Below are 26532 nucleotides of genomic sequence, written 5' to 3' on the forward strand. Positions count from 1 at the left end.
TACAAGTGCTGCTTCAGGATAGCACTCTGGGAAAGAGGGGAGCAAATGAGTTTCTCCCAGTGAAATTCCCTCCCCCACTTTGAACAATTTTAAAATAAAAAAATGGAATTGAATCCAGACATAATTTTATTTTAAGCATTTTTAAAAAGGAATAAAAAACATGCCATCAAGTAAGTTATCTTTTAAAAACTGGTTCATCTGTGAGTTTCAGAACGAGGTTGTTTTTATTTGCCTGCTAGAGTCTTACAATAACGTACATTACATTACTTCTGCCAATTTTTTGTTGCAATTTGCTGTAGCAGAAAAGCATAGAAAGTCTTAAAGAAGCACCCTCCCTACTTCCTCTGGCATGCCCAAAAATGTTGTTAACATCGACCAGACAAGGAATAAGAGCCAAATATGCGCTTAATTCCAGGCAGTAATGCTGAGTTTCAGTGAGCTCATGCATCGTAATAAACACACATATAAGTATAAACGATTTAGACATGTATAACAGTAAGAGTTTTTAAGTCATCTTTTGCTACAATATTAATTTAGAATCACAATCCTCAAGAAAGCTAGGATTAAGTTCTATAGCTATTGAATACAGAGAAGAGAAATTATATTTATAAAATCATAACCACAATAATGATTATTAATTTATTTACCTTAGTTTGGATATCCAGTTCCAGATATTTACTCAAAATCTTCTTTGATTCAGACAGACTGGAACTGACATCTATTGGATTGGAAAGTACTGGATTGATTTTCTGAATTGTAATTTCCACCTTTAAGAATAAAAAATATATTGCAATCTTAGTACTGTATATTTGCATGTATGTAGTAAAGATAAGTATTACTCTATATATTTCCATTATACTTTAAATACATGCTGTCAATTTTCATCTAAAAACAGTTTTAATTATTTCAGAATTTCATATTTAAATTAATAATGCTGCTCCTTCGTATGAGGAAGAGTCCTGGTGGTGCAGTGGTTAAGAGCCTCGGCTGCTAACCAAAAGGTCAGCAGTTGGAATCCACCATCCGCTCCTTGGAAACCCTACTGACCCAACAACAGAGGGTATATGTTTAACATATTTCTTTTATTAACAGCAATGAGATATATGCCATTATTCACATCCTCTAAGAACTTATCTACATTACCTAGAAAGGACAATGCACTTGCCAATACAGCAGCAGAGATGACTTCATCTGATTCATTAACTCACAGTCATCCACTGTATGAATGGGACACAATTTGCAGTGTACATTCTGAAGTAGAGGTCCAGACCAGAACCCAACCTGTGGGTTACTGTATTTAGAGCTGAGGGGCTCTGGGGTGGCACCCAACGCTATTCACATGATCGTAAAGCACAAGAACACACTAAACCCATTTAATTGTTGAATTTATGAGACTATGATTTAATCTCAGCACAAGTGAATAAATGAACAAGGAACCCTTAGTGGGTTCTATTCCATTCAAGTTACTTCCTTCATCTCTTTGCTCTAATTAGAGTTCATTCTTCGGAGTCAAACTGACTCTGAATTGGCAAGAGGAAAAGTAGCAACAGCTGTCTGAGTTCCTCCTGTTTTCCACTACCACTAAATTAGTTCCGGGTCTCAAGCTCTAGGGAATGTGGGTACCCCACAGCTGCACCATATTTGGAATCTCCCTAGATCCAGGCATCAGAACAAGCCTCAAATTCCCAAGTTTTTGAATCAGTAACAGGTGGGGAGGCAATTTAAATAGACACATGGCTAGCCCTTGATGTCAGTTATAGAAATAAGGAAAGACATATATTTAATGCCCACTCCTGTGAAAACTACTAATTCTACATATGTAAGTCCAGACATGCGCATCCGTGAATCAAATGAAAACATCACTGAAAGTGTGCGATTTAGCTTAAGCAGCAAAGTTTGTTTGCATTAGTATCATTGATATAGTACCAGTTTTTGTTATATATCCCACCTACAGGTAATTCATTATTCACTCAAATAACAGCTGCCTGACTATCCTCCTTTGAAAATAGAAAATAAAATTCTCCTATCTCAAGCCATTTTATTCACTTTTTAAAGGGGACCTTCATGTGTGTTTTTATTCAGAATGACCATGTCCTTTGCATGGGCACTGTTATTACCTAGAAAAATCTGAATTCATAATTTTTGGTATCAGCTAATCAATCAATCTAACTTATCTAACTATCTATCATCTATCTATCTATGGCACTATGTTAACTGGAACATGTGCATATTGGAACCAAGCACAGATCTATGCAAGTTGAAGGTATAATTCCAGTATGTTCATGGTTCAGTTAACGTGGTACTGTGTAAAGTGAGAACAATCTTTGTGTATATATATTCAGGGCTGGTGTGAGCAGATAGTGTTGTATACCTATTTTTGCATCCTGGAGCAAGAATGGTTGATGAGCAAGAGTGAATTACAACTTTGTTTTGTTCAATTATAGGACCTAATGTGGAATGTGAGAAGCCTAAGGAGACAAGCCCTTATCTCCCCATCATGCCCACATACCGCAGTTGGCATATGTCTGTTATCAACAAATTAGAAAAAAGCTACTTTTGCAAATGGAATTAGAGCAGTTGAATTTAAATACCAGCTTTAGGAGGATACATTTATGTTACCTTCCTTAGGTAACCCTCCACTGAGGCTATTAATTGCTGTTTCTTTAGAGCGAATTCCTTGTGTGCTGAACACTGTTCGGTCAGATGATCCACTCGACTCTGAATGCATCCTATCATCTCACGGATCCCGGTCACCCGAGAGCTGAACAGAACAAGCCAGCTGTTAGTTCATTTTACCCCAGTGTAGAAGCAAGCCCCAAGAACAGGGAACATTTGAAAACAGATCTGCTCCTTCATGTAGGAATGAATTGATAAAAGTTATCAGCTTCAGGATCATAACAGTTAAGCAGCTATCTACAGTCCTGGTATAGCAGACAACAAAAACAAATTATATTCCTTTGTTTAAGTCAGTCAGTCCTGAGGGAGTAGGTGAGTTATGAGTTTTTATAACCACAACTAATCTTTTCTAAAGGTTTACTTGTTAATATTTCTCCAAGATATTTTGATATGTTTATGGCAAAAAGCACAATATGTTTGCCAAAAGTTTTCCTGGGGGTGTTATTTAAAAGCTTAATTTATCTAAGATGCTCTTTGAATAGAAATGCGGATCAGCCAATTAACAGAGCATTAACTAATCTAAAAGGGTAAAATATTTATGTAACACACCAAGGTCCTTGTTCTTGATGGTTATGAATGTTCAAGGCTGTTTTCATTAGATGAAATTCAAGTTATCACCAACAATTAGGAAATCAAATGTACTAGGTCACAAAAAGAAAGTCATTTTTCACCAGTGATGACCTCATGAGAAAAAAAAAAGTTACGGTGAAGAGTTTATAAAATGAAAATGCCTTTAAAATAATGAATGAACTTTGAGTTGAACTCCAGTTATTCTACTCTAAAGATACCCTAGCAGGTTTCCTAGCCAGCTCCAACTTGGTCATATGAGCAATGCAAGGCAATGAAAGAAGGTTGCTGATGGACTGATCATTTTTTAATTTAATTCAACCTAACTCTCAAACAGAGCCTGTGCTATTTATGAAGCTGAAATCTTTAATTTTTCCTCAGTCATTTTCTTCAAATACTAATAAAGAGTAACACAATAACTCTTAAATTTAATTGCCCAGAGTTTAAAAAGATTGTAGAATGAGGTACACATTTCAGTAATTTTACCTCAAATAATTAATTTATGACTCTGTAAAAAAGAGTTTTATTAGTAATGAAAGGAGGGCAAGATCCCAAATGACTGAGACGTAAAACACCTCATTGGAATGACAAAGAGGCTGCTTAAGAGATGAAAGTTCATCAGTAAGCTTGAGAATTCTCTGGTTTCTTAAATGTGCCTGGGACTCAGGTGCATCCTATGGGTACCACTGGCGTCCCAGACAAATTTAATTGGGGAAAAATAAAATCACTGTGGGAAATCTTATCCTTGACACATAATGTTCTGTGGTATACTTAAAACTATTAGGCTTCCATTTTAATACTCAGGAACAGTGAAGAGCGTAATCAAGAAGCCAGGAAGTTCTAGAAATGACTCTTATTACACTAATTTCACAAAGTCTGTAAAAGCTGTGCATTAGTAGTACTAATGGTACTTTAATCGAGTTTTAGACTTTGAGACATTATATGCTAAAAAGGCACGTAAAAGCTTAGTGGTCCTATATACTACAGGTTCCATGTTTTTTGTAGAATATGGAAAACTGCAATGAGGAAAGATAAAGTGGCACTGTGGAAAGAAGGTATACAGAACAAAATTTGTGAAATACATAAACATGCTGGAAAGAAATATTGCTGGAAATGGCAGAAAGGCCCCTTACTACAATAAAAGGAATTTAGAAATGATTAATAAAATTCAGAAAGATACAATTTGATATATAAAAAAAAAAAAAAACTGCATCGACCAAGATGAAAAATACTCCCACCTCTGAGTTGCCTGAATGTGGTTCTACCCAGAATGCCCTCTGCATCTACTGCAGTCAGATGACATTTTACTCACTAACCTTGGAATAGCGCCTTCCTTGACCCAAGGAGGTATAGCTGGGAGGCGAACATAGACTTCGAAGAGTCCTAGGGAAACCAATCCTCAGTAACCAAGTCCAGCCAAGCCTCTTGGTGCCTGTTTGTTACTCTTTTTACTCTGTGGCCTTTAAAAAAAAACAGGGCTGTCGACCAGCTTTTTGGGCTTAACCTTAAGTCCCAGCTGTGATGTCTCCATTGAGAGGTCAGACCTACCCATTACTTTGACCCAGACTTGCTCTAGCATCCCCATCCCCTCCCAAATTACCCACTTGAATCCCTGTTTTGTCTTAATTATGGTGCTCTGACTCAATTTTCAGATGGAATCCAGCCTCCTCTTTGGCCATTCACAGATAAAGCACTCCCTCTTCTGGAACTGTCACTTAGATGTACACTGCCATGGAAAATAATGGACTGTGGACTTACGCTTCTCATAACTTTGCATATGTTTGCATAGAATGTTACATAATATTTCATTAAATAGTTACTATTTAATGAATTACTGTAACAAGTACTTTCAGTCCATTACATGTGTTATTTCATATAATTCTTAAAATAACTTTTAATGGTAGGTGTCATTAACTGCAATTTTTATCTGAAGAAACTGAAGCTTCTGAGGCAAGATAATTTGCCCAGAGACACACAGTTAGGAAGCAGCAAAGCAGGGATTTAAAGTCAGACCTCTTTGATTTCTAAATCCATACATGTATTATATTTAATAATTGTTTACTGAATTTATTTTAAATCTTAGTTTTCAGAACACTTTTCTACTCGAATTTCAGGAGTCATAAACAAGACTTCAGTTTTTAACTATTAAAAAAACTATTAACCCACTGCCATCGAGTCGATTCCGACTCATAGCGACCCTACAGGACAGAGTAGGACTGCCCCATGGAGTTTCCAAGGAGCACCTGGCGGATTCGAACTGCCAACCTCTTGGTTAGCAGCTGTAGTACTTAACCACTACACCACCAGGGTTTCAAAAAAAAAAACTATTACTACTACTAATAAAATTGTTGAGCACTTACTATGACATCACTTAATGTTTTACATAGTCTTGCTTCTAATTCTGATCACACCTGTGAGCATGATATAATTATTATCTGCATTTTACAGATGAGCAAACTGGAAAACACAGAGGCTAATTAACTTGCCAAGGTCACAGGTTTATTAATTAAGTGGGAGAGCCAGGATTTGAACCTGTTCATCTGATCCCAGAGTCAACATTCTTTACAACCCTCACAGTACTTTCTATGGATCTGTGAAACAGCATGACAGGGGGACGGGTAGTGTTTTACTCTAAAGCTTCTTATTCCCTTGGGTTGAGTGTTGATGCTATCAGAGGAACAGGACAGTCTTTTGAAATTGGCCGGCTTCTCCAGGTAAGGCAATGTCTGTCTGTAGTTTGTGAAGTGGCCACTAGAGGGTCCTGGCGCCTTATTAAAATTACATACCTCGAGTGTCCAGCACTGAAAACAGAAATGGGGAAATAAAACCAAATTCAAGCGTTCTTTCCATAAAACCATTGTTCTTTAGCAACATTCATCTTTCATTTAGATGAATCACAACCAAGCACACAGGATCTCTCTGTCTTTGGAAGGCCCATCCATGTTCAACTCCTCAATGATGCAGGAGATTCTTGTTTCGTGGTAATTTGTGCTTTGTCTTATGTACCTACTGCATTGTAAATTCTTTAAGGAAAAAAATGGCATTCTATTCATTCATTCTATTCTATTCCTTCTTACAGTAGCACACAGTCCTGTGACCAGTAAGAGATCAATGCACGTTTTCAAATTAAATAAATATACTCTTTGATCCATATTTATGGGAAGGTAAGATGTGGATTTAAGAAACGAGAAGATCTACACAGTTACTATATTAAAAACGTCACGAGTGTCCACTAGTTTTCAAATAATGATGACTTCACATTTTCTTCACTTAAGGAGATTTTAGACTACCCAAAGACTACCTAATTTCCTATCTGGTGAGCAAGTTTATCATTTTTAGTTTGGTTAAACTGATACTTCCCTGCTGTATTTAAAGACTGGACAGAGTGAATTGCCTTGTTCTGCTGTGAAGATCAAAGACTACAGCCTTCAGCACGGATTACACCTTAACATAAAGAAAAATCCTCACAACTGGACAGAGAAGCAACATCATGATAAATGGAGAAAATACTGAAGTGGTGAAAGATTTCATTTTACTTGGATCCACAATCAATGCCCATGGAAGCAGCAGTCAACAAATCAGAGGACATATTGCTTTGGGGAAATCTGCTGCAAAAGGCCTCTTTAAAGTATTAAAATGCAAAGACGTCACCTTAAGGATGAAGGTGCATCTGATACAAGCTGTGGTATTTTTAATCCCCTCATTGCATGTGAAAGCTGGATAATGAATAAGGAAGATCCAAGAAGAATTGATGCCTTTGAATTACTGTGCTGGTGAAAAATACTGACCATACCATGGACTGCCAGAAGAATGAACAAATCTGCCTTGGAAGAAGTTCAGTCGGAATATCCCTTAGAAGTGAGAATGGTGACACTTGTCTCACATACTTTGGACATGTTACCAGGAGGGATCAGTCCCTGGAGAAGGACACCATGTTTGGTAAAGTAGAGGGTCAGCAAAAATGAGGAAGACCCTCAACGAGATGGATTGACACAGTGGCTGCAACAACGGGCTCAAACACAGCAATGATTCTAAGGATGGTACAGGATCAAGCAGTATTTTGTTAACAGCTGTGCATTATTACTTATTGCTGTCCAGTGTGCACTGCACTCTTACTTGTGGCTTAGGCCCTCAGTGTGAGGCTCATTTTGCTCACCCTAAGATCAATAAAACCTATTGTCTTCTAGTCGATTCCATCTCATAGAGACCCTGTTGGACAGAATAGAACTGACCCACAGGGATTCCAAGGCTGTAAATCTTTACAGAAGCTGACTGCCACATCTTTCTCCTGCGGAACAGCTGGTGGGTTTGAACTGCTGACATTTCAGTTAGCAGCCAAGTGCTTTTAACCACGGTGCAGTGGTTAAAGCTTGGCTGCTAACCAAAAGCTCAACAGTTTGAATTCACCAGACATTCCTTGGAAACCCTATGGGGCAGCTCTACTCTGTTCTACAGGGTTGCTATGAGTTAGAATCATCTCCACCACAACAGGTTTGGTTTTTTTGTTTGTTTATATCCTCAATGTCTATGTCAAAGAAAGGACAGTGATCTCTTCTGTTTCCCGGATTCCCAGCTGGACTATACCCATCACACTCCTGTCCCAGAGCCCTCCCGGCCCCCTCCACGCCTCAGGGAAAACCAATACTGCAGGTAACAAACAGCCCTGTTGCCATCATTTTCAGTTAGACACTTCATAAGCTGATTAAGGACTTGTCTTTTGAACATTCTAAAACATTTTTAAGCATGTACAGCATGCACACTGGTAATTTCATCAGAGCCTGAAAAGCAGATGGTTTGATCAAAGGAAAGATATGACCTCACTCCCTGCCGGCAATTCTTTACATGAACTGAAAATAAATTAATAGAATTCCACAAGTCACCCAGGAATGAATCTTAATACTTCGCAGTCATATTAAGTGATGGGACAAGGACTAAAGGTAGGTAACGAAAACTTGGTTGAACCATAGCGTCGTGCCCTGTCAGTCTGGTCTGATTTGGAAGCAACACTACTCATCTGCTGCTTGATTTGTGGGGTGGTGGTCTAGCTCTAACAATCTGTGGTTCTATAATTTGCATTGAATTGACCTTTGGGGCTTTCTTTATGAGAAAAGATGAGGTGGTGCCTGTTCTGTGGCGTATAAGCTACGTCGGATTATTCCTAACGTAGATTTTGACTTTTCCAACCATTATAGATGCTCAGAAATGACAGACTGTGAAGGCTTCTTCAGATATTTGTTAGAAATTCCATAATGGGAGCATTTTCTCCCTTACTCATTGATCTAGTAGAGGAAAGAGGAGGAGGAAGAAAATGACTGATTTACTTTTCCCCAAAGAGCAGAGACACATTGACTTGTGGCTCAAAAACAGACTGTCCTACTTGCTATATGGGAACAGTTGCCCTATTTTTGCATCTGTCACAATCAGGGCTGGGGGAGGGGAACAAATCCCAATGTTAATGTGTTCTAATGATACTTTCCGGAAAACAGCAAGTTGCTTTCAAACCTTTCATAAATTACTATTGGCAGCCCATCTGGATTGGGAGCTGAACCAGATGGCAAGCACTTGACAGGTTACTCTGTCTCATCAGAAGGAATCAGCTGATGATATTTTTCTGTCTACGGACAAATTATACTTCATAAATGGAAAAAAAAAAATCTTCCTTATCTTTAAAAATCACTTCTTTTTTTAACAGGGACCCAAATAGTGGTTTCCTTCATGTTTACAATCTTCTTTATTTTGTAGGAACCAACGGCGGCGCTCTAGTTTGCATCCCTACTTTGAAAAAGTGCCATTTATACTGTACAAGTGAAATGCATATGTTTTCACAACAATTTTTTTTTTCTGATTTAAGTTATACATACTGAGAATCTCTCCCCACCAGACAAAAATATCATACACTAGTGCGTGCGCATGTGCATGCATACACACGCTCACACACACATATACATCATTTACATACTTTCAACAATGAAGAAATACAAATTGTTAAGTGCAGCCGAAGCAGTAGGCCTCTTGGGCCCTGGTCTGGACAGGTATAGGTGGTTGGAAGTACCATTCCTATGAGGCCATAGAGATCAAAACATGTCCTACATGAAAGGAACCATAGCTGGAATTCTATCTGAAATTAGCAACAGGGATAGCATTCTCCTCACTTGTAAAGGAGTTTAAAAAACTCTACAGCCAACTGCTAATGGGAGGCCACTGAATCAGACATAGGCCATAGCAGGGCAGTCAGGAACCACAGTAAGCCCCCCCTCCTCCCCTGGTTTCCTAAATGCATCCTGAGAGCTATAATATTTCATGGCAGCTTGTGTGACTCTGAACAAAAGAAGACTAGCTCTGGACTGGAGGCCCTGTGAGTCCAGATGGAGGTCCTTGCTAAGCTGCTAAAGCGGAAAGAGCAAAGAGGACAGAACAAAACAAGCAAAAGAAAGGCAAACAATGAAGACTTCTCACTCAAGTTAAGAGTGTAACCCAAAATATCAAGACGAGGAAAATCAATGATAAGAAACTCAACACAAGAGATAAATATACTCTAGCTGAAGGGAAGATAAGTAGGGAAAACTGAAAATGACTTTAAAGTAAATATACCCAGGATCATCAAAGAGATAAAGTAAAAACCAACACCCATAATAATAATAATAAAAAACAAGAAACTGTGGGGAAAAAACTGTCAGAAATAAAACACAAAAGAGTTAGTATAAAATTCTAGAGGTGAAACCAATATAGTTATTAAAACCGAAAAACACCAATGAATGAACACAAGGGAAAATTAACAGAAGAGAAAATTAGCCTAAGGGATTCACTCAGAATGCAATGCAAAGAGCCAGAGAGATAAAAAACATGAAAGAGAAGAAAACTGAAAAACAGGCTGAGAGGTTCCAACACTTTTCTAGCAGAAGTTATAAAAGAGAGAAGAGCAGAAAAGCAATATTTAAAGAGCGAAGTGCTGAAAAGTTTTCATGATTTATCACATAAATCCTCAGATAAAAAGGGCACAAGAGCTAAACAGATAAATACTCTCATTTGAGATAATTTGGATAATATAAAAATGTTTCAATATGTTCCTTCCAAAAAGCTTTCCTCTGCAGTCTTCCCTACAACCCAAAGTTGGTATTATGCCATATGCACAATTCAAATCCTACTTTTAACCCCTTGAAAATATATTGTGAGGATAATGGTTATGTTTTTAAATATTTTTTCAAGAGCACCATTTTTATCTGGCTTTTTAGAATATTTCATTATGTGTTTAGCCCTTAAGCTATTCCAACATTTCCATATTTGGGGGAATATTCAGGTGGCTTTCAGAATGCACTATTATAAATAGTACTGTGATGAGCATACTGTTCATAAATATGTTCACTCACCTCTCCTGTGTTGGTGTGTTTTCCTCCTAAACCTTTGAATTTGAGAGAGCTCCTCCTTCATCACCTACAGACTGAGATTTCTGCCCTTCAGTCAGGTTTCCTCTGTAGGCTCTGGGTTCCAGATCTTTCTTTGTCATGTAAATGAGGCAGTATTAGTATAGGATGTGTTTTAAGTCAATCTCTTTTGAAATACAAAAGAGCAGATTGAGCACACAAGGAAGGAATCAAGCAGAGATGGGGGAAGATAAATGCCAGGCCACATGAAGATCAGCAAGTAACAGAGGAGCTGAAGCTGGAAAGAGACAAGGATCTCACCCCAGAGCCAACAAGGACAGAAAGCCTTGCCCTAGAGCTGGCGCCCTTCTTACTTCTAGGTCCTTGTTAGAAGGCAGATCAGCATCATAAATTAACACATTCACAGAGTGAGTAACTCCTACCTTATAGGAACCTAACCCAGATACTCCTAGATTTAATGGAAACTATAAAATTTGATTGTCTTTCATACCAAAAGTTCCAGAAATGATAAAAACCTAACAATGTTAACAGGCCTAGATTGCAGTTATGACATTTACTTAACCTCTAAAAAGAATGTCTTAATATAGACATGAAAATATTTGGAAAGAAGCTGAGTTAACTCTATCATAAGACCTCAACTTTGTAATTTTCTAAATTTCGGTATCTGACATTTACCATCTAAATACATCATCAATCTTTAAAAAAAAATGTTATTTTAAGTTCTTAAATGATTGGTACAGTTCTTATAAAACATAATCATAAATGAATCTATTAGGAAAGGAATATTCTGTTTCTTTGTTTTATTTTGTTTGGGGGGGTAAAGATTGCTATTCTTTGTTTTCCATTAAAATATTTTAGTATTGTTATGCACTGAATTGTGTCCCCCAAAAATATAACCTGTGGTTATAATCCCATTTGGAAACAGGCTTCTTTGTTATGTAAATGAGGCAGTATTACTGTAGGATGTGTTTTAAGTCAATCTCTTTTGAAATATAAAAGCAGACTGGGCACACAAGGAAGCAAGCAAGTAGAGATGGGGGAAGATAAATGCCAGGCCACATGAAGATCACCAAGTAACAGAGGAGCTGAAGCTGAAAAGAGACAAGGATCTCACCCCAGAGCCAACAAGGACAGAAAGCCTTCCCCTAGAGCTGGCACCCTGAATTCAGACTTCCAGCCTCCTAAACTGTGAAAAAATAAATTTCTGGTTGTTAAGCCACCCACTTGTGATATTTCTGTTATAGCAGTGCTAGATAACTAAGATAAGTATTTTCACTGTGTTAGAGGCTCCCCCCCCCGCTTTTTTTTTTAAAGGGTTCCGTTTAATGTTATACCAGCCCGTTAATATTTCAAATCAATCCAACTACTGTGTAAGTACTAAGTTAAAAAAAAAACTTAGTACTTACACAGTAGTTGGATTGATTTGAAATATTAAGAAAACATAAAAGAGGTTTCCTGCCTGGCTTCAGCCCTCAAGGTTGGCAGATTCTGGAATAGGAGATGACATTGCCACAAGTGAAACAAACCAAGGAATAATTCAGAACAGCACTGAACGAAAAGATAAGCCACGAGACACACCTGACAAATACAAAGGAATTCAAAGGAAGTATTATAAAGTATTAGATTTTATTCTTCTTAGTCCAAAGATCTGGACCCTTTTCCCATCTTAGTCTATCAAGTTCAACAACTGTTCACAGCCCTCTCGGATCCCACTCCTTCACTCCATCTTTCCTGACCACAGAAGCTGGATTATGTCTCCCTTCTCTGAAGAGGTGGCCCCAACGCCCACTGTCTTCATGGCTCCCTTGGAGCCTGAAGCACACTCCTGCAAGGGATAGTTCCCTGACTGGAGGTTAGTGAGGTTCTGGAGAGTCAGGGCCAGGTTTAAGTGTTCTTGACTGATCTCTATGTGAGGCCTGGTGTTGACATGTCTTATGAGATGTTAATATGTAGGTTCAATAATTTTGTGAAATGATCTTAAAGTAAAACTTCACAGAGAATTGAGACTGGAGTTGAAATCACAAGACAGATGGACTCCAATTCAGGTGCACCAGAATGAAAAAGAACTCATGTTCACTAAGTGGTCAGGCTCCTTGTTACTGAAAAAAGTTAAATGAAAGGAGTAGACAGAGCTAGCAACCTAACATAGCGGTTCAGACCTGGATTCAAAGACTCACTCTACCACTTACTACCTGTGTGAATAAAAACCTTTCTGTGTTTCAGTTTCCTTATCTGCAAAATAAGGACAATGATAATAACAGTGCCCATATCACAAGGTAGTTGAGAATTAAATTTGCTAATGTGTACAAAGCACACAAATGTTTGCTATCACTGCTAATGCGTATTTGAACACAGTCTGGCTTACACTTAACTTTTTGATCTTGTCTTACACCCTTCTTCCCTTAGTGCCCTCTGTTCCAACCACACTGGTGCCTGCTGTTGCTCAGCCTGGTGGACTTCCAGATACTTGCTTGGCGGATCTTCTTAAAGAACCGTTCCCTGACTATGATGTCTACAGTGGTCCCCTCACCCTAGTCACTCTATCCCATTTCACTTTTACATTTTTTCATACTCACTGCTGAACACGATGACATCATTTATTGAATTACTCATTGGTTGACTACTTTTCCCCACCATAAGCAGCGTGTGAGCAGACACTTTGCCTATCCGATTAGATGTTTGGGAGTATCTCAGACACAACAGACAATCAATAAATAGTTCTGGAATGAATAAGTAAATGAGTGAATGAATCTGACTTAAGATTACCATCCACAATCTCGACCAAGGAAAGTAGTGGTAGCCAATATAAATGAAAATCATGGGAAGAGAAAGCAAAATCCCAATGACTTCTGTTTTTATTTCTCTGTAAAATATGAAAATATGAAGAACTAGAATTAAGAAAGTAATAATAAATATTGGACCATAAACAATACTTAAAGATATACCAAAGCAAAAACAGTCAGCATGAAGTTTATAAGCTTAAAACCATCATGATAAATCAGAGTGAAAACTGGTACAGTCTTTCAAGTAAGGATAGAAAATGAGTCAATACTGATTACAAGTTTGCTTGTATAGCCTAAGGAAATTTTAGCAAACGGGAGAGGCAAATGATTACTTCAGAAGATAGCACGGTACTACAAGTATCTGTATGCTTTTGAGCTCCACTGAATCGCTAACTGCACTGAAGGAAAAAAAAAAAAAAAGAGCCCTCATTATTGTCAAATTATGGAAAATTCCATCCTCACACGGGGCTCCAAATCCAGCACTTCCAACACCAGCAGCTTCCTGTGGCTTAATAAATGGCAGGATTCTGCATGACTGCAGGCCACCTTTGTTCTGTATTAATAACAGGGCTCAAGGATGATGCCAAGCAAGGCCCAGGAAGAGGTGAGGAGAACTGGGAGCTGTGAGCTTCCGGTTTCACTGTAATTCTAAGTTTGACCATTGTCACATACTATTACAGGCAACTTGCATTATAACTAAGTGCAAATGAATGCAGTAAAATGTCTTTCAAATTAAAGTATGTTTAGGTTATATGAAGTGGAAAAATGTTATTGTTATCCTCTAAGAAGCCAAAAAACAATGACTCAAAATTAAGGGATTACAGACAGGAAATAGAAAAGGCCAAGAAACATGTCAATAACCACTATATTGTGAAAAAAAAAAAAAAATTGTGAGGCTGCTAGAATTTCAAATGTGCTTGATTTCTGTGTAAGGAAAGAATGGGCCTATTCCGACTAAGGTAGTAATTACAGAACAACAGTGACAAAGATCTCGGATTAACTGAAGAAGCATCATCTCAAATAAATGTGAACTTCTTAGGGCTTTTTTTTTTTTTTACTAAAGGAAAAATAATCAGATTAAAGGCCTCTGATATTAAGACAGGCAAGAGATCAGGCTGGCTATAATTAAATAGCCTCTGACTCAGTATTCTTGGAATTTAAACCTAACTGCAGACCACCACACAACTTTTACTGGTGGCACTCAAGGACTACTTGTGACTAACAAACTACGCGCTTAGATAAGGGGCCATATTTCCTATTCCTACATGTTTGACCAGCTACAAATTACCGATAACCCTCCGGAGTTGTTTTTCAAGTACCCCACCAGGTGAAGAGCACGCGCAGTAAAAATAAGGTAACCTATGAATGACCTTCCACATGAGATAATCATGAGCAGGGATCCCTTGCTGGGACTTGAACCAGGATCTAGAGACATCACGCATGTGCAACATCCCAGAATATGTCTTGTTCCACACCCCAGCAGCCCTCACGACAGACTCCATCTTAGTTCCAACAACCTCTGTGAGGAAATCCATCTTGAATTCCAACTGCTTGTGCATTTGATTTTCATAACCCCTCCCTTCTCCTGGAAATCCCCACCCAACTAATGAATGAAGAAAACCTTTTACAAACCCTAGGAAATCCATTATTCATGAGAGACTGGAGGCTGGCTTCGGTGGAAACCCCTCTCTATCTCTCCGTCAGGAGCCTCTTTACCTTCTTTCTGTCACTAATAAACCTTTGTTTGTGTGGAACCTCTGAGCCTCTCCGGATCATTCTTGGTCAGAAGAAGATAAGAACCTAGGCAAGGCTTAGTCCCAAGCTGGGAAGCCTTGTCCTGCAACAATATTGCTACCTGCTTCAGTCTTAAAATTCTGCCTTTTGCTAATCCATTGCTGTCAGGTCGATTCTGACTCATATAGACACTGCACTATTTTAATATAAATGCTCATCATTCCTATTTCAAATACCTTCCTCAGTTAAGGAATACAGCAACTTGGTGCAGCTGACTCTATTGTAATCATTTGAAACTATCGTGTGATTCTTTGTATTTTGCTTTTAAAGCTGTCTGTTTAGCAGGTGAAAAAGAAAAGTGAAGTACTAATTGTTGATGGCGCACTCCCTACATGCTAAGAGTGGTGCTATCGTTTTCAACTTAAAAAAAATTACAAAATGTATTATCTCCATTTTACAGATGAGTAAACTAAGACTCTGAGAAGTTTAAAAGTCATGGCCTTATTTTGTCCCTCAGAATGCATTAAATAAATCCCCTCCTTCGATACAAAGCCTAAAATTTCTTAGCCACTTCAGCTTTCAGACGTTTGGTGATGGGAACCTTAGCGTTTTGTTTCCTAATAGGATGGCTTACACTCAGAAGTCTCAGAAGCCATCTTGATGTTCAATAACATGCACTTTCCTCCGTTGGAATTTACATTTATCTCCACTGCCATCACTCTAAACCCCACAGTCACTCCATCTGGCTGCAACCAGAAATCTCCTTCACAGGTTCTAGTTCTCTCACATGGTGGTGACCCACACTGCTGAACACATGAATCATTAGATAAGGAAGGGAAGCAAGTCCCAAATGGAATGACTGAGGTCAGCAGCTGTGTGGCTCTAGTTTGCAACTGAGATTCTAATGCATTTCAATTCGGTTATTTATGGATTTCTTTCAACACCTATCCTCCTAATCAAAAATGTCCTTTACCACGTAATCACTTCTTTCTTCCTACGGTGCCCTCTGTAAAATGGAAGTAATATTGATGTGTAAGTATTGTGAAATCTCAAGGCAACCCAACACCTCTGAACTACTATGAAAATTTATACATCCTGGATGTTGACAGAAACCATACTGCTAATTACCATTACTATTTTTTTTTAATCCAGTTACCTAACCATTAATTCAGGTTTCCTGAAATGGAACTTAATTATTGCTTATTCTATGAAGACCCAATCTAAAGCCTGAAGTCCAGAACTATAGACAACCCTCTGAAAAACAATATATATGTAAAAATTAAGACTACAAAGAGCAAAACAATGAGACTAGCTAAGTAAATAAACACATCTATCATTACAAAATGGATGGCCAAAAACAGTTACTAAAATCTCAAAGCTACAATGTATGTAAAAATAAAACTAATTATTCTCTTAAATTTAAGTGTTAAAGATAAATCATTACTAATTACAGCAAATAGGAAAAAGTTTAGCAGTAATAAATTGTGATTATCTTTCTAACTCCAAGATCTAAACACAAAACTGAAGCAGGAACTGGCTTTATTCTCCTGCCTTAAACCACTAGAAAAATAGACAAAATATATGAAACAATGGTTTTCAGACATTTAGCAACACCTCGCACAGGGCTGTGAATTTTGAGAGAGGAGAAAACAAGAAAGGTGAGCCTTGCAATTGCACCAGCTTATCCTGAAAGGTTACTTCCAGACCATAGCTTGGGGAAGGGGAACCATACAAACCCTGAGGCCACCCCATAGAATATCTTCTCCATGGTCCAGACATTTGGTCCTGGAAAACTGGACCTTTAGCAGGGGTGGTAAGAGAGGAAGTGCAGTAACCATACTTTGGACCAAGACAGGAGTGTGCTGGGTCTTCCGGAGTCAAGTGGACACCACCATTACCTGATGCATGACCTGGAGCTAAAGTAAAAAAGAAAAGAAAAAAAAAAAACACCTGTTGTCATGGAGTTGATTCCAACTCATAGCAACCCTACGGAGCAGGGTAGAACTGCTCCATAGGGTTTCCAAGGCTGTAATCTTTATAGAAGCAGACTGCCACATCTTTCTCCCACGAAGTGGCTGGTGGGTTTGAACCACCAACCTTTTGGTTAGCAGCTGAGTACTCACCCACTGTGCCAGCAGGGATCTCTTGGAGCTAAAGTAAAGAAACAAGAGCTACACCTGTTAGTTTTTCAATGGGGATACTCAATTGCCCTTCAGCTTTCTGGCTTCTGCTGGAAGACCATGGATCATTCCTAATCTTGGTTTTGTGTGATCCCACAGCAACCATCACAGGCCCTGGATCAAATACATCTGTCTGGATTCAGACTGTCTTCTGAAAAAAAGAATTCCCCAAACTCAAATTCACTAAATGAACATTTTTAAGCACATCGAAAAGAGAAGAGAACAAGGGATTTAAACAGATAAAATAATTTTCCCATACTGCATTTATTTCCTTGCTCCACAAACTGTATGGCTTTGGGTTTCAAGGAGACTGTGGATATGGAAGATGAATAACTGGGCTTAACCCATGTGCACAAATCTTTCTGTCCCTCTCTGTCAAAACGTAAGCCCTGTCTTTATTTGTTCCTAGCCAATATCTGTTCCATCATCTGTCCTGCCATCTCCCCTTTGTCTTCCAGTTTCTGTTCTTTCCCATACTTTCCCATTTCATTCTTTTTCTGTTTCTGCTTCTTTTCATTCTCACTCAACTCTAAGCTCTCACTGACACCGTACATGCTCATAAAAATGACCTGCCTAGCACACTGGAGAGCATGGGATCTAGGACATGTGCACTTGGACTCAAATTCTGGCTCTACCATTAATTGACTGTGTGACCTTGTGTAAGTTACTTAACCTCTCCGTGTCTCAGTTACCTTATTTGTAACTGCAAACATTAATAGTATGTGCCTTGTAGATTTCTATGAGGGTTGGCGATATAATACAACTAAAGCTCTTAGCACAGTCCCTGGCACATGGTGAGTTTCTTACAAATGTGAACTATTTTTATTAATATCACCTTTTACTTGGGGTTTTGTTTAGGGCACCATGAAGGTCATAAATAAAATCATGGTACTTTTATTTAAAAAGGGAAAGGATCTACCTAAGGCTCATGAAATACCAGGGAGGAAGAAACTCTATGGAGATACTAGAACATAAAAAGCATTGAGGTCTAAAGCTCTGTTTTCAATTTTGTCCATTTCCTCTCCCCTGTTCAGAAACTCGTAGTGAGAAAGCTTTAGCATCTTTGAGTCCTCGGCTCAGAATATGGCCTCACTTCTGGATGAGCAATGCTGTGTTCACAATCGCTGTTGACCAAAATTCAAAAGATCCTTTTAAGCCATGTCATAATGCAGCAAAAACATCAGAAACAGGAAAAAATCATGCAATCTTATTTTTTAATAGGTTATGGAAACTGTGAAAAAGCTTGCTGCACTGAGGAAGAATAGGCTTTACTTACCTGCAGGAGTCTACTTCGCTGATTAAAGCTCGCCCCTTCTGCAAAGCCTCAGCTGTGCAGTCTTTAATTTCTCTGTGTAATTCCTCGTGCCTCACTGCCAAGACAGGCAGACTTAAACCTTCTGATTTAAGGAGCTTAAGGTAAGCTTCGACTCTTCCAAGTACATCAAATGCCTGCCAAACAAAACATACTTTCATTTTCAGCTTTTCTAGTTTAAAATCTACATCATTGTGTACACAAAAAACTAGAGATTAAGCCAGGCTGTTAAATTTATTAGTTTGACGACAACCAAAAACAACAATCTCAGTGTTGGAAAACAGTTATATAGCTTTAAGACTACATTTAGGAAAAGTAGTCATAGCTTAGTTTCACAGAGATAAATATCAACACCCCAAAACTACCAAAATAGTATACATTGAGAATGTATCTACAGGACACAAGTAGTTCTAACTGCACAGAATCGAAGAGTCAGGTTTAATTTTTTGTGCATTTATACTACATACAAGTAACGTGTGAGATAGTTAAAAATATTCTTCAGCCTTTCATAACCTAAACGTCCCTGTAAAATTCTTAAAAGGTCATTTCTCAGTATATTGCAGTTTGAGCCCAGAACACTATGTGGCAATATTGAGAAAATTACTAATGTGCTTCTCCCCTTTGCCTTTTCAGGTGTAAGACCTTTGGCCTACTCCATCCAGGACATCCATCTGACTACAGGGGAGGTAAGAATTTGATCCTCAATAGTGCAGAGAGAAAGATCAAGGTAATATTTCAATTCTTACATGCAAAATAGGATTATGCAGAAAAAACATAGCTTTGCAAACCAAGATACTGTCTTGAGAGGAAATCTTTATGAATTCCTTTATTTTCTTTATTAGCGGATCAACAACCAAGCATGGGAGATTAAGTTTATAGAGTTCACACAGAGTAGGAGATATCCCTTTGGCCATTAAGGCTTTGCTGGTATTAAGATGGAAAAGTATACGTATGATATAAAGGTACTAAAAGAGGACTGTGGAAATAGGAGAAAAAGAGAAGAGATTTCAGTGGTCTTCATGGGTATCCTGATATTCCCATTTTTGAACTTTAGCCTGGAAAGCCTGTGATGAGTTAACAGAACTTAACATTAAGGAGGCTCTTACCATACTGCCCTTTGGAACTACTGAAAAAGGCAGCCTTACAAGATGTCCCATACCAATCTGGGAAACAGCCTCAACATGTAAGCTTGACAGTGCCACATAATAAGGCAGGGGCTTGAAGTCTAGCCTTCCTGGGTTTCTGAGATGGCAGCCAGTGAGCTTGACAGAGGCCCACCAGAGTGGAGTAGGAAGACCCAACAGACAATGCTGGAAAAGATTCCCAGATTGTGGGAAATGACAGCAGATGGCTTCATGAGTCTTATACCACTGAGACCTGGGAGAGGCCAGGACAGCAAGGCTGAGCTGACTGAGAGAACACTGCTCAAGCCAAATATAGGGGCTGCAGCTGTGGAGACGCATAAAAGCACCTATTCTTCTACTCCTGCTGCCATCTTAGGGTGTGAGTTTTAATGGCAGAATTGGAACTGGACAAAGATTGAATTTACAAATCAAATTTCTCAAACACTATCCCATTATTTATATGTTAATGTTCTGTTCTCCCACCAATGTCTTCATGTCTCTCAAGTCTACTATTTCTATTTGCTTAGAATGTTTAAAAAAAAATCCCATTTACATAATAGCTGTACTATGGGTTTCACAATTGCTTTTTATTCGGTCAACGAATATTTTAAAAATATAAAACCTGCTGAGGTTTAGACCCATTTTCCTTAAGAGTTCTGGGAGGCAGCAAGAAATTATCCATTACACGATTGTGAAAACAAAGTCTCAAAGAGATTAAGTAAACTGGACCAAGTGACATTGCTACTCAGTGGCAGACTGGAATTTACACCCAATTTGTCCCGCCCTGAGGTCTCTGGACTATGGTGCCATATGGCAAAGAATTACAATGGAGGCTTTGGAAAGAAGGGGTATGTCAGAGAAGTATGAAATCTTGAGAGGAAAAGGTAGGATTTTTTATTTTTATTGTGCTGTGTAAGTGAAAGTTTACAAATCTGAAAAGGTAGGATTTTAAAATTCAATTTTTATAAATAAGTGTCTGCCTTTTGTACTTATAGATGACAAAAGATAAAAGGAAGGCTGAGTGATTTCTCTTATGCTATGTAAGACCGTAAAAGAAAAAAATATTTTATTAAAGGAACTTTGAACCTGAAAAACTCCTCCTTATCTGATCCCTCCTCTTTCCTGAGGTTGGCAACTAGGCCAAACGCAGCAAGATGCTGACATTTCAGATGTAATTGGTTTCAGTTACTCCCTTGATCTTTCCATAACTCACTGCAATACCACTTGGCAATCACCACTGTTTCTAGAATTTTGTTCTATATTTTAAAATTTTATTGCTTATTTTGAATAAAGTGAAGGCTCATGTTAACTAAGAGTTTCAAAGTCAGTACATCGAGTAAAAATCTGGTGCAGTAAAAATTACATTTGAACTCCCTTAAATCACCACTAAAAGTTTAACATATAAGGTTTAGTATTTATAATAATTCATATTCACATTTGGGATTAAGAACCACTTAGCTGGACTAACCCACAAAGGAAGAAATAAAAGGAAGGTTTATATGTAAATGTCGGGCATTCATACCTTTCTTCCTTTAAAATAATCTCCAGTTTCTAGTTTAAGTAGAGAAAGGATGGAAAATTCCAAAATACTTTTTTCTTGCCTACAAGTTTAACTCCATTCTGTTTTAATACTAAGCTATTACAACCTTCATACATGTTATGTTTGTTTTGAGAATTATATAAAAGTAACTAGGGCATGAAGGCAGGCCAAGTAGTAAGTACTCAGAAAATATTTGCTGGCTGCTACTCTAAATCATGATTGATTGGACACATCTTTGAAGAGTCACTGAGAAGGGCTTAGCCTGTCATTCGTCCCACATGGGCCTTTCCTCTTGTGGCCCCACTGAACAACTGCCACTCTCATATCCTTGAGCACTGGTGTCATCTACATAGGAGTTAGATCCCAAAGCCACAGGTACAATAAGTGCATGTGTGATGTGACCACACTATTCCTGAATGCTATCATAAAAGTATTATTTCTTAATAACATGAAAATAAACTGAAGGGCCAGATGTTCACTAGGAGGAAATGATGTATCAAGGTACAGGATAATCTAAAACTTAGAATCAAAATAGCCAAATTTTCTTCCAGAGGTTCTAATCGAAAAGACTAAAGTGTTATGAAGGCCTTTACTAATGGTATGTCCTACGTATCACACTTAACAGAACTATGGCAGTAGGAAGGGGGTGAGTGGTTTTATTCCTTCACTAGCTCAACAAATACATTTGCACATGGGTTGGGTGTTGCAAGAGAGCTTAATCCTTAACCTTAATCATAGTCTAACCCTAATGGGAATAGTCTGTAGACACAGAAATAACAGTTGAATTTCTTGGCTTTAAAAGTAGACAGTATTTTTTATTGTATTTTAGATGAAGGTTTACAGAGCAAACTAGTTTCTCACTAGACAATACACATATTGTTTTGTGACACTGGTTGCCAACCCCATGACATGTCAACACTCTCCCCTTCTCGACCTTGGGTTCCCCATTACCAGCTTTCTTGTCCCCGCGCCCCCCGCCCCCAGCCTTCTTTTCCTTGCCCCTGGGCTGGTGTGCTCTTTAGTCTCGTTTTATAAAAACAGACAATTTTTCAAGATTATTCTCTCTCTCTCTTTCTACTGGTTTCATTCTGCAGTCTCTGGCTTCTGACCAGAAAAATGTTAGCAACCACGTGCTTCTATCTTTTGAGACTTTTATTGGAATCACTTTCACTTTGTACACAAATTTAAAGATCTCTCTCTCTCCTATTCTGTCACATTCCATGTCCTTAAGCAATTTCTCAGCCATCAGCCATGTCAACTTGCTCCTCAAGGCTATAGTCTGACCTTTAATTTAAATCAACCTTTGAAAGCTAATTTCTCTTATTCCACACAACTAGGTTAGCCAAGTTAGAATTTGAGGAGGGACCCATGTGCCAATTCCAGGAATGATCTAAGTATCATTGTTCCCACTTAATCTATCCCCAAAATAGAACTGAATGCTTTTCTGTTTACCCATATCCATAAGGAACCTGATATACCGGTCCCAGCCAGGAAAGAGTCTTTCTGCCCTGCACATGGTACAGTGCAGGTTATTTCTAGCAATAAGAACAGTGTGACCCTCATATAAACTCCTTTGGAATTAATGTTTCCCCTTTAGTTTTCCTCTCCATGTCCCCACCTTTCTTCAAGTCTTACACATGCAGGTCAAATAAAGCTTTTATAATTGGATTGGAAAAAACAAAGATATAAGCACAAGGATAATATTTTGTCCCTCCAGGTTCCAGCAATTCTTAACTACTTTATACAGTACCACTCAGTTCTTAGGCAAAAAAGGAGAAGACAAATAAGCTCTTTTTAGACTTGCTTTGGAAATAACTAAGGAGTTACACAGTTTTTGTTCTTTAAGATGTCAGTAAAGCTCTTTCATTTTTCCCTTGTTAAGTACAGGATCCAAGGCAGTCTGCATCAAATCAGATAGAGATGGTATCAGGCCATGGAACATTTTATTATTTTAAAAATATCTGGGGGACTATTAATTTAAGCAAGAACACAAGTTATCTCACATAGTTCTTTTATCCTGCTGCTTTACAAAGATGTTTATTTAAGGAATGTTGTGTTTGTTTCTTGGCTGATTTGAAGAGAATCAATATACTTTTTAAAAACCTACAGAACTTTGAAAATTACCTTTCATGAATCTAAAGGCTGGAGGATGAGTTTGGTTGTATGGAACTTGTATAAAACTACCAAGGAAAACCCAAACCAAACCCACTGCCATGGAGTCGGTTCCAACTCATAGTGACCCTACAGGGCAGAGTAGAACTGCCCTAAGGGTTTTCAAGGAGTGGCTGGATGATTTGAATTGCCGACCTTTTGGTTTGGTTAGCAGCCTGAAATTCAACTCGGCTTCAAATTAGAGCACTGAATTCTATTGCCTGTGGAGTGTCAGATTTCTCCTAAGTTCAGTTTTTGTTAACATGGAAAGCTTCAGTTTCCTTTCCTAAACATGACCTGAGCTACTTTTGGTGGCTCTCAGTCTGGCAAGCTGATTCTTAATTCAGGTCCTGCACAAAATCTGGCAGATCTTTCAAGTGCCAGAAAGGTCAGGGGCATAATGGCGATGTGGTTTTCAGCTCCAAATATTTGCTGCCCCCTATCGCTAATGCTCTGCAGTCCCCGGGTGGTGTAAACTCTAGGGCAACTGGTTTTTAACGCTGCTTTTTTTTCAGACTATCCCTTCCCTCTCAAAGGCTGCTGTTGCTGTGCCCCAGAACGCCTTCCATTTTACAAGAATTACTGGTATTAATGAGAGGTGTTTAAAAACCTTAGCATCTAAAGCAGGTTTTTGCCTCGCAATATGAAAAGCTGAAAAAACACTGGAGAGGAAGAGGTTTGAACTGAAAGAGGTATGCATCTGAAGCATTTTTATCAACTGGGAACAGAGGAAGTTTGCACTGACCATCTCTTACACCCTCAGAGAAAAGGCCACCTTGAAGATAGACAAACTAGACCCATTATGTAGACCTTTAGGCATCTGGTCACCGTGTTTATAATTTCTGGTTTCTTTTACCTAAATTAACCTAAATTATTTTAGGATAAAAAATGTCCATTTACAATGGACAAAGCATTTATTTTTTCATCTATTCCACAAATATTTATTGAAGCCTTCGGACCACGTACTCTGTTAGGTGCTGGGGATATGAAAATGAAGAAAAATATTTAAGATTACATGCATATATAATGACAAAATAATGGCTAGCACTTAATGAGTTTCTATGCAACAGCCATATATTAGCTCATTTAGGCAGCAAAATGACTCTTGGAGGTAAGAATAATTATTGTTCCTGTTTTATAGATTAAAAAAAGCCAGATGCACAGGGATGTTAAGTAATTGCCCAAGGTTACAGAGCTAATCAAGGATGAACCCAGATACATGCCCAGGGAGTCTGGCTCCAAAGCCCATGCACTTAATCAATGTTACTTTGGCAAAGTATCATACTACAAAGCATTTCTTAATTTTCACTTAATAACTAACAATTTCATTTATTTATTTGTACTCCAACTCCAAAGATTTTGTACAATTTATCACTAATAATATTTCCTAAGGTGGATACAGATTATTAGGTCTATTTTTAAAAAGAGAAAATTCGAGTTCAAAAACAAACTAAATTGTTACATGGCCATTTATTCATTCCTCCAACAAAAATTTTTGAACATCAGGTTGCACTATAAAGATGACTAAGACACTCTCTTTCTAAGGAAGAGAGAGAAATACTATGGGAACAATAGGAAATGAGCAATTAACACCTGGAGACTTGGGAGGTAATATATCTAGTAACCAAGTCCCTTTATACAACACTACTTGCCCTCTCAGGTTTGACTCAAAGATTGAGCTTGAAATTTGTGTTCCTTGTGCATAATTACACTCTCCTTATTCAAAATGATCTCAGCCCAAGTACCCTGGATCAATACTATCCTTTATGTACAATGTAGTATAGTTTACCCTGAAATTCTGCTGTTTATAATATTTCACTACTCTCAATCTTTCAAATAATTACTGAGCATCTACTACATGGAAGGTACTGTTCCAAGTGTTCTAGTGAACACAATGTAAAATGAGCTTCTTACTCTCGAACTTTTGTGTGTGTGTGTGTATATATATATTCATACTCACACTGACCCTACAGGATGCAAGAGAACTGTCCCATAGGGTTTCTAAGGCTGTAAATCTTTACAGAAGCCAACTGCCAAACATCTTTCTCCCACAGAGTGGCTAGTGGTTGCTATGAGTCAGAACTGACTCAATGGCAGTACCATCAAGTTTATATATATATATATATATGACATATGAATGAACATAGTATATGTATTCGTATATATGTGTATGTGTATTATATGTATATATGTGTATATATACTCAACTCATTGCTGTCATGCCACTTCTGACTCATAGTGGCCCCACAGGGTAGAACTGCCCTATAGGGTTTCCAAAGAGTGGCAGGTGGATTTGAACTGCCGACCTTTTGGTCAGCAGCCACTGCTCTTAACTACTGTGCCACCAAGGTCCGTCCGTAAAGATTACAGCCAAGAAAACTCTATGGGGTCTCTATGAGTCGGAATCCACTTGATGGCAACGGGTTTGGTTTTTTGGTTTGGGTGTTGACAATTGGCCCCTACTTGTACTGGTTGTTAAGTAATTTATCAAATAGACTCACCAAACACAGTAGTTTGTGTTTGTTTAAAGCTTCTAAGTAGTTGGTCTAAAAATAGAAGAAAGTATCTCAGGTTCTTGAGAAAACTGAATATGGCGAACTCTCCACTTGAATTCAGTGACTGGTTTATGAAAAGCATCAGTAGCAAATTCCCTAAGGTCCTGTGTTCTAACACTGCCACCTGCTGCTCATTCCAGGTAAAAACTGCCACACCTCAAGCCAAAGGCTACAGATGCTCCCTCTAAGTGAGAAACACTCATGAACCTTGGGTAGTTATCAACCCCTAAGAGGAATGAAGAAAAACCCTGTGGCGTCATGGTTAAGGCTTGGCTGCTAACTGAAAAGTCAGAGGTGCAAACCCACCAGTAGCTCTGCAGGAGAAAAGACCTAGTGATCGGCTCCCATAAAGATTACAACCTAGGAAGCCCTGTGGGGCAGTTTTACTCTGCCCTATACAGTAGCTATGAGCCACAGTCTCCTTGATGGCACACAACAACAGCAGGGCTGAGAGATAATCAGTTGCACTTCTGGAGCCACAGAGTAAAGACAGTGGGGGAACTGCTGTCAATGTGGACAATTAGGCGG

General features: G+C 38.4%; 1 protein-coding gene across 2 annotated transcripts in view; it reads right to left on the bottom strand.

The window, feature by feature from the left end:
- CCDC141 (coiled-coil domain containing 141) overlaps positions 1–26532 on the bottom strand; it is a 233348-nt gene that overhangs the window by 66377 nt on the left and 140439 nt on the right. For both annotated transcript variants that reach the window (XM_049887559.1, XM_049887558.1), the window contains 3 exons: positions 18599–18771; positions 2620–2761; positions 648–767 (listed from right to left, as the gene is read on the bottom strand). In XM_049887559.1, the coding sequence (XP_049743516.1) occupies positions 648–767; positions 2620–2761; positions 18599–18771 (435 nt within the window). The remainder of the gene's footprint in view (positions 1–647; positions 768–2619; positions 2762–18598; positions 18772–26532) is intronic.

Source organism: Elephas maximus, chromosome 6 (assembly GCF_024166365.1).
Source record: "Elephas maximus indicus isolate mEleMax1 chromosome 6, mEleMax1 primary haplotype, whole genome shotgun sequence".
Lineage (NCBI taxonomy): Eukaryota > Metazoa > Chordata > Mammalia > Proboscidea > Elephantidae > Elephas > Elephas maximus.